At 41.4% G+C, this 17944-nt stretch overlaps 1 protein-coding gene across 2 annotated transcripts in view; it reads right to left on the reverse strand.

The window, feature by feature from the left end:
* Nucleotides 1-17944, reverse strand: part of LRP2 (LDL receptor related protein 2) — a 327257-nt gene that overhangs the window by 81864 nt on the left and 227449 nt on the right. For both annotated transcript variants that reach the window (XM_040357827.1, XM_040357826.1), the window contains 6 exons: nt 16503-16634; nt 13706-13907; nt 11060-11355; nt 8248-8764; nt 6222-6374; nt 2027-2197 (listed from right to left, as the gene is read on the reverse strand). In XM_040357827.1, coding sequence (XP_040213761.1) covers nt 2027-2197; nt 6222-6374; nt 8248-8764; nt 11060-11355; nt 13706-13907; nt 16503-16634 — 1471 coding nt within the window. The remainder of the gene's footprint in view (nt 1-2026; nt 2198-6221; nt 6375-8247; nt 8765-11059; nt 11356-13705; nt 13908-16502; nt 16635-17944) is intronic.

Here is a 17944-nt window from a genome sequence, read left to right on the forward strand (position 1 = left end):
GCGTTCCTATGCAAAGGGGACAATGATTAACGGCCAGCTATGGCGCGTCACGCTTCCTGAGTAGGACTCGGCTCTTCACGGGGCTTTACGGCGCCTGCACACAGACTAGGAGCTGACTGCGCAGGCGCCGTGAAGAGCCAAGTCCTATTTCGGCTATTTCCGGAAAGCGTGACTCGCCATAGCCGGCCGTCAATCATGTTCCCCTCTGCATAGGAACGCCTACTAGTCTGAAACTTAACTACGGGATTAAACAGTGAGTACGTCGCAAAAAAATAAAATAAAGGCATACTGTAGCTTGCGCTAGTATGCTGGATGGCATGTTAGAATTTTTTTTTTTTAGGGTGAACCCCCGCTTTAAGCAGCAGCTTTACTGGTGGTTGTGGGTGAGAGAGACCCACAGACTGTTGCTGGGGGAGAGAAACCCACACTGCTGAGTAAAACGGGAGCCACAGCTTTACTTCTTCCCCTGAGGATACACAATACCTAAAGCAGAGCGTCCTGCTCCTCACTTCACTGAGGAGACTTTTACTTTCTATTTCTTCCTCTATGCCTCAGCTTGCAGCACACACAGAATAACTATGTCTTATTTTCGGGGTATGGCTTATATTGCGCAAATGCTTAGAAATCCTGCTTATTTTATGGGTATGTCTTATTTTTGGGGAAACACGGTATAACTCCTCTGAAGACGTGGATCCAAGAAACACATCAGGATTTTGATAATTGATGTACTCAATTGTTTAATTCCTTTATATCAGAGTAATAATGGAAAAAACGTCCCACTCATTTTAAGAGGCTCCAACATTTCTCCTTAATTAAGGATACAAAACAAACAAGAAATCATAGAAAAACAAAGGAAACAAAAACCTATGTTTTCCTGTTTGTTGCCTCCCTGATGAAGGGGATCTTGGACTCTACCACCATTGGCGTGGCACTCCCACTAACGTTCAGTTTTTGGATTCTCGCTACTGTATAACTGGTTCACAACTATGCCATGCAGTTTAGATTACTTTTAAGGGGAATCTAAAATGGCTCATTCACACCTAAGTGTCAACATTACAATATCCTCTGCAATGTACGCACATGAGTGAATGGGACCTCAAAATGGATTATACTTCTCTTGAACAGTAAAGGGCATGCTGCATTGTCATATATTTATTTATGCACATTAAGCAGGCCCGTTTAAATTATTGGAAATTGCATCCACTGCATTTTTAACAAATACACACCACGAAAACTCCCTATATTGAATGATTAAGTTCACTTTGCATAATGAATAAAGAAACAAAATGCAGACATTTGCATCAAAAAAGTATAAAATCAATCAAAATAACGTGCAGAAAAATCAATAAATAATAATAAATAATTGGGAATGCAAACTTTGGGACACATAGTGGCTTTGTAGAAGTAACCAAAGACAAAAATGACTGCACAGAATCCTTATTATTAGAGTATTCAAAGTATGGAAGAAGCTTTCTGTGGATTTTACTTGTTAGATCCAGTCAAACAACATTTTTAACTGCTGTCAAAGCTGTGACAATATTGCACCTAAGCGCATTTACTAGCCCCCTTCACGATCCAATCATTGCTAAAAATATCAGGATAGGAACACGTGTAAGTGGGACCTAATGAGTGTGTTATAAGCACCTTACAAACCCAAACTGCCTTTTAGCAAGAACAAAATAAATAAATTGTCCTTTAAAAAATATATCCTTACAACTTGGATTGGTTATATACCTATAAGGCGTAGTAAAACACCTACTTACGAGTGTTCTTATTCTGATAATCATTAAAAAGGATGTTGATGTAAAAAAGTCTAACCATGGCTAGTAGAGTTGACATCATACATATTTCTCATTGTTGATAATACTCAGACCAGCTGAATCACTAGAGGACTTCTACCCATGCATGGCCAACCTAACAATGACAAATAAGTCAACATGTTTGACAATGTCAGAATCAGTGATGCCATGGACTGTATATGTTGTATGAACAGTTACCGAGTTGCTTTATTCTTCTATGTACGTACTCAATGTAGTTCAAGTGGGCATCAGCCCAGTAGAGCTTGTCACTGCTGTAATCAATTGTGAGTCCATTTGGCCACTCTAATTTAGTGGAGATAATAACAGTTTTGTTCTTGCCATCCATCCCAGCCCTGCCAATATATGGCTTATCTCCCCAGTCCGTCCAGTAAACATGCCTATCAAAAAAAAAAAGACATTATATATCAGTTTTATGTAACAATAAAATATTCAAGGACAGCTTTACATATGACAATAGATTCAACAATACATAGGTAAGGCAACATCTGTATGATTTTTGCTTTGGGACACATTGAAGAAGTTGAAATATATGAAACCTGTCTGCTGTATGCTCTAACACTAATTCACAAACTCCCTACAAATGCTGCTAAGCTCATGTCTTCAAAATGCTTTTGTATCTGAGCCTGAAAATGCAGACTGGATTCCATGGTTTCAGGCAAGCTATCCCTTTGAAACAAAAGTATCTTCACCAACACAACGGAGTATACGAGAGCAATTTCCCACCTAAAAACTACCTACAATCACTGGTAATTATGAAGGGAAGGAACTAAACATTATATAGGCTGAGACTTTGACTTTAGCACAGTAGCAAAGTATCCTTGATAAAAGCAGCTCTCTGATTTATTGTCTATAATTGCTTCGTAATATGCAAACAAGGATCATTTGCATTCTTCTGCAGGTATTTTATTAAATCAATAATTTGGCCCAGTACATATCAGTGTCAAAAATGTTCACAGTGTAAATATGTATGGTATAGATTGCTTAAAGTGGGGATCGAAAGTTTGGGCACCCCAGGTAAAAAATTGTATTAATGTGCAAAACAAAGCCAAGGAAAGATGGAAAAATCTCCAAAAGGCATCAAATTACAGATTAGACATTCTTATAATATGTCAAAAAAAGTTAGATTTTATTTCCATCATTTACACTTTCAAAATTACAGAAAACAAAAAAAATGGCGTCTGCAAAAGTGTGGGCACCCTGCAGAATTTACAGCATGCACTGCCCCCTTTGCAAAGCTGAGACCTGCCAGTGTCATGGATTGTTCTCAATCATCGTCTGGGAAGACCAGCTGATGTCAATCTCAAAGGTTTTAAATGCCCAGACTCATCTGACCCCAACAATCAGCACCATGGGTTCTTCTAAGCAGTTGTCTAGAAAACTGAAACTGAAAATAGTTGACGCTCTAAAAGCTGGAGAAGGCTATAAGAAGATAGCAAAGTGTTTTCGGATGTCAATATCCTCTGTTCGGAATGTAATTAAGAAATGGCAGTCATCAGGAACAGTGGAAGTTAATGCAAGATCTGGAAGACCAAGAAAGATATCAGACAGAACAGTTCGCAGGATTGTCAGAAAAGCAATTCAAAACCCACGTTTGACTGCACGATCCCTCCAGAAAGATCTGGCAGACACTAGAGTTGTGGTACACTATTCCACTATTAAGAGATACTTGTACAAATATGGTCTTCATGGAAGAGTCATCAGAAGAAAACCTCTTCTACGTCCTCACCACAAAAGTCTGCGTTTAAACTTTGCAAGTGAACATATAGACAAGCCTGATGCATTTTGGAAACAAGTTCTGTGGACCGATGAGGTTAAAATAGAACTTTTTGGCCGGAATGAGCAAAGGTATGTTTGGAGAAGAAAGGGCACCGAACTTAATGAAAAGAATCTCTGTCAAACTGTTAAGCATGGAGGTGGATCAATCATGCTTTGGGGTTGTATTGCAGCCAGTGGCACAGGGAACATTTCACGAGTAGAAGGAAAAATGGATTCAATAAAATTTCAGCAAATTTTGGAGGGTAACTTGATGCCATCTGTGAAAAAGCTGAAGTTAAAGAAAGGATGGCTTCTACAAATGGATAATGATCCTAAACACACCTCAAAATCCACGGGGGATTACATCAAGAGGCGTAAACTGAAGGTTTTGCCATGGCCTTCACAATCTCCTGACCTCAACATAATTTAAAATCTATGGATAGACATTAAAAGAGCAGTGCGTGACAGACAGCACAGAAATCTCAAAGAACTGGAAGACTTTTGTAAGGAAGAATGGGCAAAGATACCTCAAACAAGAATTGAAAGACTCTTGGCTGGCTACAAAAAGTATTTACAAGCTGTGATACTTGCCAAAGGGGGCAAACTTTTGCAGATGCCATTTTTTTGTTTTCTGTAATTTTGAAAGTGTAAATGATGGAAATAAAATCTAACTTTTTTTGACATATTATAAGAATGTCTAATCTGTAATTTGATGCCTTTTGGAGATTTTTCCATCTTTCCTTGGCTTCGTTATGCACATTAATACAATTTTTTACCTGGGGTGCCCAAACTTTCGATCCCCACTGTATCTGTGTTAAATTGTATTATTGGCATGAGCATTTCTGGAATTTTGTAATTACTGCCAGTAATATAGTCATGGCTCGTTTTGGAGTTTTAGGTTGTGTTGGGGTTCAAAGTTAGGAGTTTATCTATTAGTTTTACAACATAGTTTTGCATTAAGTTTAGGATAAGGTTAAATGGTAGGATTTAGGATTTTGTTGAGGTTAAGGATCAGGGTTGAAGGACATACTTTCATTAAGAGTTAAGTCTAATGGCGCAAACAGATGATCGGACATTCCGACAACAAAATCGTGGATTTTTTTTCGACGGATGTTGGCTCAAACTTGTCTTGCATACACACGGTCGGACAAATGTTGTCAGAAACTCCGATCACCAAGAACACGGTCACGTACAACACGTACAACGGCACTATTAAAGGGAAGTTCAGTTGTTTTGGTAGAAGTTTGGTGAGAGACGATTCGCGATTTTCAGCCTCGTGCTTTTCCGTTACAGGGTGACGAATGTGCTATCTCCATTACGAACGCTAGTTTTACCAGACCGATCGCTTCAGTTTCGTACTTGATTCAGAGCATGCATGGAATTTTGTGCGTCGGAATTGTCTACACACGATCGGAATTTCCAAGAATGGATTTTGTTGTCGGAAAATTTAAAAACCAGCTCTCATTTTTTTTTCAGAAAAACACACGGTCGGAATTTCCGACTAAAATCTCCCATCGAACATTTGTTGTCAGAAATTCCGAGCGTATGTACTCAGCATTAATCTAAGCTGCTGGTGGAAAACTATCAACTGAACAGTTACTGCATCCAATCAGAAACCGTCACTGTTTGGGTATTGAGACAGCTGCAGGTGCAACAGCTGTCTGAATATCCATTGTTTACTTTGGATGGAAGAATCTTTTAGATTTCAATTGTTCAATCCTCAGGCTAAACTAGTGAAATCGATGTGTGTATGGCTAGCTTTAGTACCCTAGCCTTATTTTTTTGTGATAACTGTTTTTCAGTTGATAACTATTCAAGTGGTAAATATACAACCAAATATTCTGTAACACATGCTATAAGTGTCAGCCTCAATAGGTACAACTTATCAAAATGTAGTCTTTCATATAAAATGAATATGAGGAAAAATGTATTGCCCTTATCTTGACATTTAAACATGACATACCAATACTCAAGAACAAAAACAGCTTCAGCAATACTAGACTTTTAGAAATCCTGAACTTGCAATCATATTAAAAAAAGTATGATTGAAAAACAAAGCAAAATTCGGAACAAATAGAGGAAAGTATTCAGTCAGAAGCTGATTGGAGAATAAAGCCCATTATACAGTAGTCTTAGTATAATTCTTCATTCATTTTTCACTTATTGGGAAACTCTATATTGTTATTTTGCAATCAAAGCCACATATGAGAAATAATAAAACTAATAAAAGGCAGTCAAGTCACTGATAAATAGAAATGAAATGTTTACCCCAGATAGACAGGAAAACATTGTACATCTATCAAAATGTGAATATTTAATGTGATAAATGTGCCTAGTCATTAATGGCATTAATCCAAGTCTCTTGCTCAAATGTAATGAAGAAAAATCATGGGCAATTATCGTCAAGGGGAAATTCAGTCGCTGCACGTTAATGGGTGAGCTTCCAAAAAGTCACCTGGTTTGCTAAGCTGAGGGAAATGTTAAGTACATATTATATAAAAAAAAAAAAAAAAATGTATGGCGTTAGCTGTTTACCTTTAAGGAAATATCAAGCCCATGGCTAGAGTCAAGCACAGCATAATAAATATACTTTTGCCAATGCAAGAAATAAAGGGAATTTTTTATTTTTTTAAATTAACATCATACCCTTTCTTCGGATGCACCACGATGGCTCTGGGGTACTGAAAGCAGAAGGTGTTATTCGCATCCACACAACGGTCCACCAGTCTTTTCCTAAATCTTCCATCAAGCTCGGACACAATAAGACAATCCTTATAAGCGTCCACCCAGTACAACTTCCTGAAATCCAACATACAGTATATATGTGAGATATGTGTCTAATAATAATACCAACCTACCAATCGCTCCCTGAAAACACCAAACCTTTCCCTGACTAGGTGCAAAACCAACATACTGATTGTCCTACCTGATTGACAGAGTTCAAAATTCACAACAGAGGAAGTGAATTCAGCTTTTTAAAATTCAGGTGTCCGTTTATGAAGCAGTGAACAGCGGTGATCCCAAGGATGCACATGCAGCGGACAGGGGATATCTCCTAAACCGTGCAGGTTTAGGATATATCCTCGTTAGCTACAGGTAAGCCTTAATATAGGCTTACCTGTAGCATAAGGTTGTAAAAAAAAGGGGTTACAACAACCACTTTAAACTAAATCTAAGGTCAAAGCATTTAAATCGATTTTTGGAAACAGAAGGGAGTAGTTAAAATCATGACATGTTGTTTTCCTGTCCCACTGAGATTTCCCTTCACTTCCTGTCCTGGAGACACAAAAGTAAGTGAGATGACATTGCTACAAAGTGAGGGGATAGTCACTGTTAAGGGGTACATATATAAACGGTGACTGTGACATTCAGCAAATTTTCACTGCAGCTGAATCCTCCTGGTGCATGTGTTTAAAAAGACAGTGACTGGTTCACTTTCAAGCGTAACTCCACTTTTGTTGAGAAAAAAACATTCCCCTCTGGGTGATCTATGTACATTGCACAGATTGTAACAAATTTTGTTGCAGATTCCTACCTTTTGTTATTCTGAAGAAATCCCTGTGTGTTTCTCTGTGCCTCTGTTCTGAGTGAGTCTAATGGGAGTGGTTTCAAAATTAACTGTCAGGTGTTCAGCTACAGGGCACTAATGAGGAAATCTGCTAGGCCTGCATCCCTTAAGACGTGTTCCTATTGAAAGTATCTCACCAAAAATAATATTTTTGTTGCAGGGGATGCCTGAAATCTGACTTGTATCCTAGGCAGACTTCTGGGAAAATTGGTGAGCCAATCACACAAGCAGGAAATTATGTTTCTGGGGAGTGGTCAGTACACATTCTGTGTACAGAGCAACTCCAGGTAGCCATATTGCAATATATTCTCAGAAAATTACAGTGGGTGCAGATTGAAAAGGAAAGGTATTTTTTAATAACATTCAATTACAAAATGATTGGTGTCAAAATTATATGTGCTATATTATTTTTCTTTATTTGCTATTTTTTGGAGTTACCCTTTCAGTGAATGCTTGGTGAAAGTCCCATTCACTGCTTTATAAATATACCCTCACCAGAAGAGGTGTCATCATTGGGAGATTTCCCCATATCTTCTGTACCGGTGACAACTAAAGCATTTTTTATTTGCTGATCACTTTTGGGCTCAGAAAGTAATTAGTAGTGATGGAGGACCAGGTGACAGTGTCTCTGGAAATGGTATCCACCAACTCCCATATACTCACCTTACCTACGCTTCTTTGCAGCTCTTTGTTCCTCTGAAGACAGTACTAAAATCTGTATTGGCGACCCATGGGAGTGGTGATGTGTTTATCCCCATTGTGCTTAGTGCATGTGACCTAGTGATTGACTGCTAGGCCCAGGCACTCCTACACAAGGTCATATGCTCCCCCATACCTGAAAGTGCCATGTATTTTTTACAGTTGCAAGGGAGCAAGAAGATTGAATGGAGTACATGTAAGGTTGAACATATGGGGTCGGAGGACTTTGCCAAGCAGTGGCATGGTGTTTCTTTAACACTTCTTCATTCTTTCCAAAACTAAAAATATATTTTGCCTTTGGGTATACTTTAATGTAAGTGTGTTTACACTACATTAGAACTTTTGGTGGGTACAAAAATATACTTTTTCTAATTTTTTTCTTAAAATATCTGAGCACTTTCTTACCTGCCAACCCAATCAACTGCTACGCCCTCCCCACTTGGAATATCATTGTTAATGATTGTTTCTTTGTTGGTTCCATTAAGAAACATTCTCTCAATCACTCTTCTTCCAACATCAATCCAATAGAGCCTACTTTCTACTCGATCAAAGTCTAGAGCCACCACATTGCTCAGGCCTTGCAGAATAAGTGAGTAAGACTGTCCATCCACGGTCAGGTTCCTTAGATAATAGCGGTTGCTGAATATGAGGTAGGGAGCAATGTTGCTGTTTTGGCGGCAGCTTTTACCATCAGGTTCCCGGATGTAACCTGGAGCACATTTACAGATGTAGGAGCCGGCAGTGTTTTCACAGATCTGGCTGCACAGGGAAGGGGATTCTGTACACTCATCTATATCATCGCAAGTCCGCTTATCGGACATAAGTCTGTATCCAGGCCGACAAGAGCAGAAGAAACTGGTCTGTGTATCTGTACAGTTATGGTCACAGCCACTGATTGAGGGATCATTACACTCATTAATGCCTGTGTAGAAACGCAAAAAGATGAAAAAGATGCATTAATTTAAAGGGGAATGTCAGGAAAATACTGCAAAGGAACACATACTGTAGTTACTAGACACAGGAACAACAGTCTGATGATATTCATTCATTGTACAATGAGATGTCCTCAGAGATACAGATCTTCAGGAAGGTTAAACAGTTCACTTATACATACACTGATCAGCCATAACATTATGACCACTGACAGGTATTGTGAATAACATTGACTATCTCATGTCATTGGCACCTGAAAGTGAGTGGGATATATTAGGTTGCAAGTAAATATGTTGTCCCTGAAGTTGATGTTTTGAAAGAAAAATAAAATGACAAGGGTAGGGATTTAGGTGACTTTGACCAGGGCCAAATTGTAATGGCTAGAAGACTGGGTTAAAGCAACTCCAAAACCACATCTCTTGTTAGATGTTCCTGGTCTGCAATGGCCAGGACCTACCAAAAGTGGTCTAAGCAATAAAAATCGAGCAACAGGGTCATGGGTGACCAAGGCTCATTGATGCACATGGGGAACGAAGGCTGGCCCCTGAGGTCTGATCCAATAGAAGAGCTACTGTATTTCAAATTGCTGCAAAGGTGAATGCTGGTTGCGCTAGAAAGGTGTCAGAACACACAATGCATTGCAATTTTCTGCATATGGGGCTGTATAGCCGAGGACCGGTCAGAGTGCCAATCAGTGGCGGCTAGTGGTAATTATTTGGGGGGGGGTGGCAAACAATACACCTACAGCCACCCCCCTCCTGGTCCGGTCCATCTATGTTGGGCATGATGAGAGGCGGGCATTACTGACGGTTTGCTTCCCCTTCCCCTGCTCGGCGGCTTTCGTCTCCTCCTTCGTCGGTGGCCAATAGGAACACTTCTCCTTTCGTCCAATTGGGAAACGGGTCTCAGACCCGCTTCCTGATTGGCGGGGAGGAAATTCAGTGTTGAAATAGCGGATATTTATTCGCTATTGTCACACAACTGGGTGTGCTCGTTTCGCAGTGCTCTGCACCCTGGGCCCACCATATTTTGAAGCCTATTAGAGCCTCAGAAACTGTCTGTGGTGAACTGGCTTGGTGAAGTAAAGCTCTGATGGCGAAACCTTCATGTGTTCCTGGATGTCACTAGGAGGAGGGAAGCCAGCGTGTGCAGAGCTGGATGGACAATATGAGGCCTCGATCGATCCCCAATGGGGGGCTCTGCACGCGGTGGCCTCCCTCCTCCTAGTGACATCCAGGAACACGTGAAGGTTTTGTCATCGCAGCATTGCTTCACCAAGCCAGTCCACCACCGACTGTTTCTTAAAGTACTGTTTCAGTAAGGAGCACGCTTTGCAGTTGCTCCATCTATGCAAGGAGATTTTGTAGATAATTCTTCATCTAAGTACATGTTATTTTTAAATTGGCACTTATCTCATTGAGCTTTTAGATCTTTTTGTCCTTTCAAAATTGTCCCGATCCGCGCTTCCAATTGTGGTTGCCCCTGAATGTTTTTACTTGTATTCAAACCCCTCCTGGTGTGTTCACCCATACAGCTGCTCTTTGGGCCCTTGCAGGACATTTACAAGGTTCCCAGTGCAACATATGTCCCGGTTTTCTAGCACCAGACTGTTTTTGTCATTATATATGCAATGCGGACTTGCTGCAATTGTGAAACAAACTTGTGAAGCCTGGCAAGTCTAGCAATAGCTTAGCAAGTCATTTTCAAACTTGCAGGATAATTGCTTGCTATCTGGGATGCTCCTTCATACCCAGAAGTACCAGGCATTTCATTGATTCTTTATCACCAAAAAAGCAGCAAGGGAAGAAAGGAAGTACAGTATATGCTGCCTACTGCGGTTGGGGCGGATAAAAAAAACACATTGCTTTGCCCTGAATAGACAGATGACATATTTGCTTTGTTCAGAAAAATAGCCTTTCTCAGAGTCAACGCTTAAAACATGTATCAAAAGTAAAATAGAATGCTCAGTTTGTTAGATATGCTCATATATGGAAAAGAGAAGCATCTTGTATTAATAAATATTATCTATGGTATATATTTTCTGTATTTTTTCTCTATAAATGTTTATGACCTGTATACAAGCACATGTGCAGTGTAAAGGCTAGTGTTTTAGTACAGGTCACAGGATTCCGATGTGAACAGACCTTTCATTCACAAGAGTCATTGTACTTTCAGCAATAAATAATAAAGTTCTCCAATTTGGCTAAGCATGAGGGACCAAGTGGAATTTAGCAATTGCTACATACTACAACCCGTTGATTAATATACAAAACATTCCACGCACCACATCCTTTCTCATCGCTGTTATCCAAGCACTCATCTATCCGGTTGCAAACTTTGACAGCCTCAATACAGTGACCATTGTCACATTTAAAGAAGTGTGGTGCACAGGTTGGCTCTGGAGTGCGGCAGAGATGTTCCAGTTCATCGGATTCGTCTCCACAATCATTGTCCCCATCGCAGAAGTAGGCCCTGCTGATACAACGACCGTTCTGACAGGTGAACTGGTGCTGCTGACAGGGTGGGTAGCTGCATCCTCTTTCATCGCTGCTATCTCCACAGTCATTGCGTCTGTCACACCTGGTGGATCAAGCCGGTGAGAGGGAATATTAGACAGTATGTTCTATTCTTTGTGCATGCCCAGCCTGTTTGTACAGCACACCAGGGCAAGTAAGTAGTCAAAGAACTATTCAAAGGTCAGTGTATTTCAAAGGTACCATCCACAAATATACCAGTAGTAACTTTTATTGTATACTTCCACCTGCACTTTCCTGAGAGAAACGTGGAGTCTTCTATCGGTTACTTCATATTTTGCAAATTCTGGCTGCATGGTTATCAAAACAGCCAGGGTCAGCAGGAGTTGGCCTCCAACTTCTCTTAGAAGAGGTTTACTTTACAGTGGACCTACAGTTTAAAAGTAAAAAAAGGCCCCCAAAGCCAAACATGCCACAAAATACATTGTGAAAATAGATTTAAAGGTTTTGGATCCCCAGCACTTCCTGGTCTCAATTTGTGCAGGCCTTCTATATGATTTAAAGGGGTTGTAAAGGTTTGTCTTTTATTTTCTAAATAGGTTCCTTTAAGCTAGTGCATTGTTGGTTCACTTACCTTTTCCTTCGATTTCCCTTCTATTTTTTTTTTCTTTGTCTGAATTTCTCACTTTCTGTTCCTCCCCAGTAAGCTTGCCCCCATCATCCGAGCCGTTCTGGCTGGGGGTTAGTCAGCATGCTCACCCCCTCCCTTGGGACTACATCCCTGCAGGGAGACGCTGTGTTCACAAAAACAAACCTTTACAACCCCTTTAATTCATATGACTCTTCCCTCCGAATCTGTCCAGCTCCATTGAACAGATTAACAGGAAGGATCCTCATGACATTAGTCTTCCATGATGCAGCATGTGACCAGGATGCACATTTTGGATATGTTGCAGGGCCACCTATGGACTTTAGATCTGCTTCAGTAGTGTTCACCTATAAAATACTTATAATGTCCCTACAATCCGCTCTGTTAGGTAACAATATGTGCCCCACTGTACTGTATGTCCTTTATATAAAAAAATCACATATCTATCTTACATCAGAGCGTCTCCTGGTGCTCACATGACTGGCCGCCTCTCTCCTCTCCCCGTCTGACAGCTGCAGTGGGAGGGTCCGAAAACTCCCGCTGACATCAGCCAGGAGGAGAGGAGGAGAGAGGCAGGCGGTCATGTGAGCGCCAGGAAACGCTCTGATATAAGGTAGAAATCTGCTTTTTTTAATAAAAGACATACAGAGGGGCACATATTGTTACCTAACAGTGGCAGATTGTAGGGACATTAATTTATGAAAGCAGTAGGAATGGAGGATTGGGCTGCAGGTGGAGCTGACAGGCAGGGAGGGGAGTGAAAACAGAGGAGAGGACACAGGAGAGCTGTGGATGACGGAGGCACATAAACTGACCACGGTGTCAAGGCTCAGCAGCCATGATAAACTGTGGTCAGTTTACAGGGGGGGGGGCAGATCCAGGCAGGATAAGTCAGATATTTCATGTGATACAATGGGCCAAATCACACAGCACAAGCAACGTGCTGTATTACATGCTTTAAAGGAACGGGTTACAAACACTTTAGAGAGGAACCAAATCTGGAAACTGTGACAAAATAAAGGCAAACAGAGGACAAATCTCAATTCACCAGTATTGGCTGTGGTTTTTCTGCAGCTGAACTTTTACTATTACAACACAGGGAAACACAGTTGATGCATTCATGCATTCACCATTAATGTGTACGCAGGACACTAAATAATCTAAAGAGAGAGGGGATGAAAGCACAGAGAAGTGCCTATTAAGGGGGCTCCAAAAAGTAACAAACTGCAGTATCTCGTAGAAAAATTCAAGTTTATTAATCACAAAATATTAAAAAAGTCACAATACCTTCAAATGTGATAAATAAACTTGAAGACATACAGTACTGCAGTTTGTTCTTTTTTGGAGCCCACTTGATGGGAACTTCTCTATGCTTTCATCCCCTCTCTCTTTCCATTAACTATAGGCTCCAGGAACACCACCTACCAGCTTTGGTGAGTCGGTTGCTATAATTAGATATCATCCTGAGTGTACCACTGTTTTTTATTGTTTGTTGTTTGCCCTATTTGCAGATGAAGTGCCACAGTCTTAAGAGCCGTTTCACACTGCGGTGGCATGACTTCGGGGGCGACTCTGCAAGTCGTCCTGAAGATGACTTCAGAGGTGATTAGCAAAATGACTTTTGTATAGAAGTCAATGCAAATCGCCCCGAACCGCCCCGAAGTCGTACAAGAACCTTTTTCTAAGTCGGAGCGACTTGCGTCGCTCCTATTAGAGCTGAGCCGCTTGACGAGTCGCCCCAGTGTGAACCAGCTCTCATGCTGTGTGTTAATTTGAGTTGATAATAGTGGCAGACAATGTAACAAACCTGAAGCTGCTTCTGATGCAAAGCCCATTGCTACAGGCAAATTCAGTACTGGAACAAGATCTTCTTGTACAATTCTGATGTTCATCGTAGGCATCAGAGCAATCTGCATCTCCATCACAGACCCAGGATCGTGGAATACACCTTCTCTCAGGGGGTCTGTTGTTGATACAGGTGAATTCTGTTGGGGCACAGCTGCGGTTGGCTGTCAAAAAGATATGGTAGTTAGTTTGCTGGATATTTGGATAAAAGAGAAGCATATTGAATCCACATTGGTAAGCAGAATTGGAAGAAAAAAAGTAGCCTCTGCTTTTAGGAAGACAGGTTTTTATTTAACAGCATAGCTTACAGGCCAACTTGCAATGATACCAATGAATCTATTGGTAGACTAGGAGCCCTTGAGTATATACCAGGGATATGCAATTAGCGGACCTCCAGCTGTTGCAAAACTACAAGTCCCATGAGGCATAGCAAGACTGACAGCCACAAGCATGACACCCAGAGGCAGAGGCATGATGGGACTTGTAGTTTTGCAACAGCTGGAGGTCAGCTCATTGCATATCCCTGGTATATACAAAGAAATCACAGAGACCATCTCTCTTCTTTGCTGTTGTGTTGCTTCAACCAATTAGGTGGTGTTACATGTGCAAATCCCTATGTGCATTTCTTTACACAATGCTGACATTATAGCCATCCATAGTAGCCATCCAACTCATATTATCTTCTACCTGGGAACAAACATGCTCCAGTGCCATCCCTTTTACCTGTTGCCACATTGTTAATGTTTTGACTGTATGAATTATGGGTAGGAGAAGCACTATTTTGTTTATAAACGCCACAGGTAATGACAAGTCTTACTTAGACCTTTCATGATAAATTAAGTAAAATGATTTTCCTGCTGGAGAAAGAAGAGGAAAATGCCTTGAAGAGAGGGAGTATATGGAACCACCCTGAAGTACAAAGGAGAGACTGCTCTGCAGAGAGAGAGGACAAGGCTGCCCTGGAACAAAAAAAAGGAGTGTGCCCTGGAGAGAGAAATTAGAGAGACTGCTCAGGTAAGGGATAGTAAGGCCCCGTACACACGTCCGAGAAACTCGACGGGCAAAACACATCGTTTTGCTCGTCGAGTTCCTTGTGAAGCCGCTAAATTTTCCCATTGCCCAACGAGGAAATAGAGAACATGATCCTCGTCGGTTTCCTCGGCGAAAAGTGTACACACGAACGGTTTTCTCGGCAGAATACGTCTCCCATCGAGTTTCTTGCTGAATTCTGCCGAGAAAACCGGTCGTGTGTACGGGGCCTCAGAGACTGCCCTGGAGAAAGATACTACCTTGCCTTCTGGCCTGCAGAGCTGTGCAGGGAAATGTTTGGTTCTTCTTCCTACCAGGACTTTATGCACAACTTAAACCAATTGATCATTGCAGTCAACCCAGCCTGAGAAAGAAAGAGCAAGCTTCCCTGCACAGCTCTGCACACCACCTGTGGTGTGCAACTGTCCCTTGCCTTTTACGGCCATAGTTACAGCTTTACTTTCACAGTACCAGAAAAAAAATATGCACCAATGGAGGAAGAGCCAGAGTAAATGATAAACGAGTCTAAATAAATGTACTGGTTTACACTAATAAAATCCAACACAGTTTGGGGGCAGAAGAAGCTTCAGTTTCATCAGATATTCAGTTAGAGTAAGAACCTTGGCTCAAAATAGGGCTTTCCTGTGTGAAAGAAAGCCAACTTCTGTGGTAGATCATAGATTATACAACTTTCTTTCCTGTAATCACAGTCAGTGTTGATGGGGGAATGCCACGGAGCTATTGTGTTCTCCCGGCGGGGGGGGGGGGGGGGGGGACGTTGTAGTGCGGAGAGCCATCCCTGCCTGGAAAACACGATTATTGCTAGCAGCTATAGCCACTGGCAATAATTACATGCTAGGAATCCAACATGTTGGTTGTACCCAAGTTGGTCAATGGAATGACTTGGATACAATCAGTCTGCCTATAGATTGCTCGAAACTCAGCAGGTCCCTAAACCAGCCAGTATTTGAACCATCTATGACCAGCTTTAGTCTAAACCAATAAATGAATTTGGACCCTTATCATTTGGTCTAGCGCTCCTTCCATTGGTGTATACATTTTTGGGGGTACCCACAGGTAGCCCTGTCTGTTGTGAGCAGCCTAATCCGAGTCATTGAGCTCTCAGAATGTTTTTGTCTTTTCACTACTTTATATGAACACATATCAAAGTTTCACTGCCCCTTGGATGCCTTTTTCTTAGTTTTTTCTTGTTGCTTTGAAAGTAAGCAGCATCTCATGCACTGTGCAAATCTCAATCAGCATGCTCGCCCCCTTCCTTGGGACTACATCCCTGCGGGGAGACGCTGTCATCTCCCTGCAGGAATGTAGTCCCAAGGGAGGGGGCGAGCACGCTGACTGACCCCCAACCAGAACATCTCGGATGATGGGGGCAAGCTTACTGAGGAGAAACAGGAAGTGAGAAATTCAGACAAAGAAAAGAAACATTTAGAAGGGAAATCGAAGGAAAATGTAAGTGAACCAACAATGCACTAGTTTAAAGCTGAACCGATTTAGAAAATATAAAACAAACCTTTACAACCCCTTTAAAACTGAACACAGACCAGGTTTAGAGCATAGACAGAATCATTTTGACTGCTTAGCTCTTACTTTATTCTTTAAAATTTACAAATATCTTAAATGTGCATTAAGATCATGGTCCCCAGCGGTGGCAAAACTGGCATGTGTAATATATATATATATATACAGTATACTCGGTGCTGGGGCCTTACCACAGTTATGTCTCTGGTCCTCATCACTCATATCGCCACAGTCATTATCACCATCACAAACCCATGTTGCCGGGATACAGCGGGTATCATCGCACCTGAACTGGTCACTTGAGCACGTCCGCACATGAGCGACTGCAATAAATGAATACAGTTGTCGATTGTTAAAGAAAGAACGAGACATATAAGAGATTTCCTGATGTTATCTTTGCGGTAAGGCATTCTTTGGCAGGAACATTCTCCGCAGAATGTAGAACAACAAAGCTAGTATCTTCCCTGCTTCATACCAGCTCACTGCTGATAAGAAGACACTAATCACTTAATAGACATTCTCCTCCACTATTACAGGCAGACTTTGTACAAATGTATCTCTGTTTTATGCAGTATACATACAAGGATGTAGCTGGTGAGTAGTAGCAACCAGAATAAAATTATCTCAGCAGCTGTAAGAAAAATTGTAGACAGCCTAAAACACAGACAGAAAAGCAGGACTGACCATTTAAATAGTTAGCACCTATACTTTCTTTCCTAGCAGCTAATAGACCAGGGGTCTCCAAACTGCGGCCCGAGGGCCAGATGTGGCCCTTTGCTAGCCTTTATGCGGCCCTTGGGGCACTATTCCTCCAACTGATATGAGGCACTATTCCTTCCACTGACACCAACAAAAGGGCACCATTTCTTCTACTGATATCAATGATGGGATACTATTCCACCTACTGATAGTAGCCCTACTCCTCCTCCTACTGACCACCAACCCTGAGGCCACATTTAATCTCACCGGTGATAAACCCGGGACATTTTCTGCCCTGCTGGCCACAATCCGGCCCTCCTAAAGTCTGAAAGACAATAAAGTGGCCCTTTGAAAAGTTTGGAGACCCCTGTAATAGACAATCCTTGTAGATCACTAAACTATGTTTCTCTGAAGGTGTCCTCTACTGCATCATGCTGGTAAAGAAATAGAGCAGAGGAAGCTCCCATCACTTTTGGGGAACTAAACTGTTTCTCCTGACTAAAGCCCCTTCACTTGACAGAGTAGAAGTATCCAAACACAGAAACAAAAATGCATGCTTTTCAAAAAGAATGTGAAGTCACTGGAAACGCGTCATGCACACCCCCTCTCCTGCATCCACCAGGCATTTTGACACATCTCATCCTCGTGTGTAACTAAGAAAGGCCCTGCTAATATCCATACATTGAGCTGGCTGGCTCCCTGTCATCCTTGGTCTCTGTTTTCTCAGTGATGTCTACAGCCTCACACTGATCACATGTGCTTGGTCTCAGGTGTTGTAAGATAAAGAAAAAACTGCGCTTATACCCAAACGTGAAAACAAAAAGCTGCCAGCACTCTAAAAAAGTAAACAGGAATTGATAATAAATAGTGCAGCGCTAAATGAATCAATCAAACGTGGTGTGACTGATAAAGTGACCAAAAATCAATATGTGCT

This window comes from Rana temporaria, chromosome 6 (genome assembly GCF_905171775.1).
Source record: "Rana temporaria chromosome 6, aRanTem1.1, whole genome shotgun sequence".
Lineage (NCBI taxonomy): Eukaryota > Metazoa > Chordata > Amphibia > Anura > Ranidae > Rana > Rana temporaria.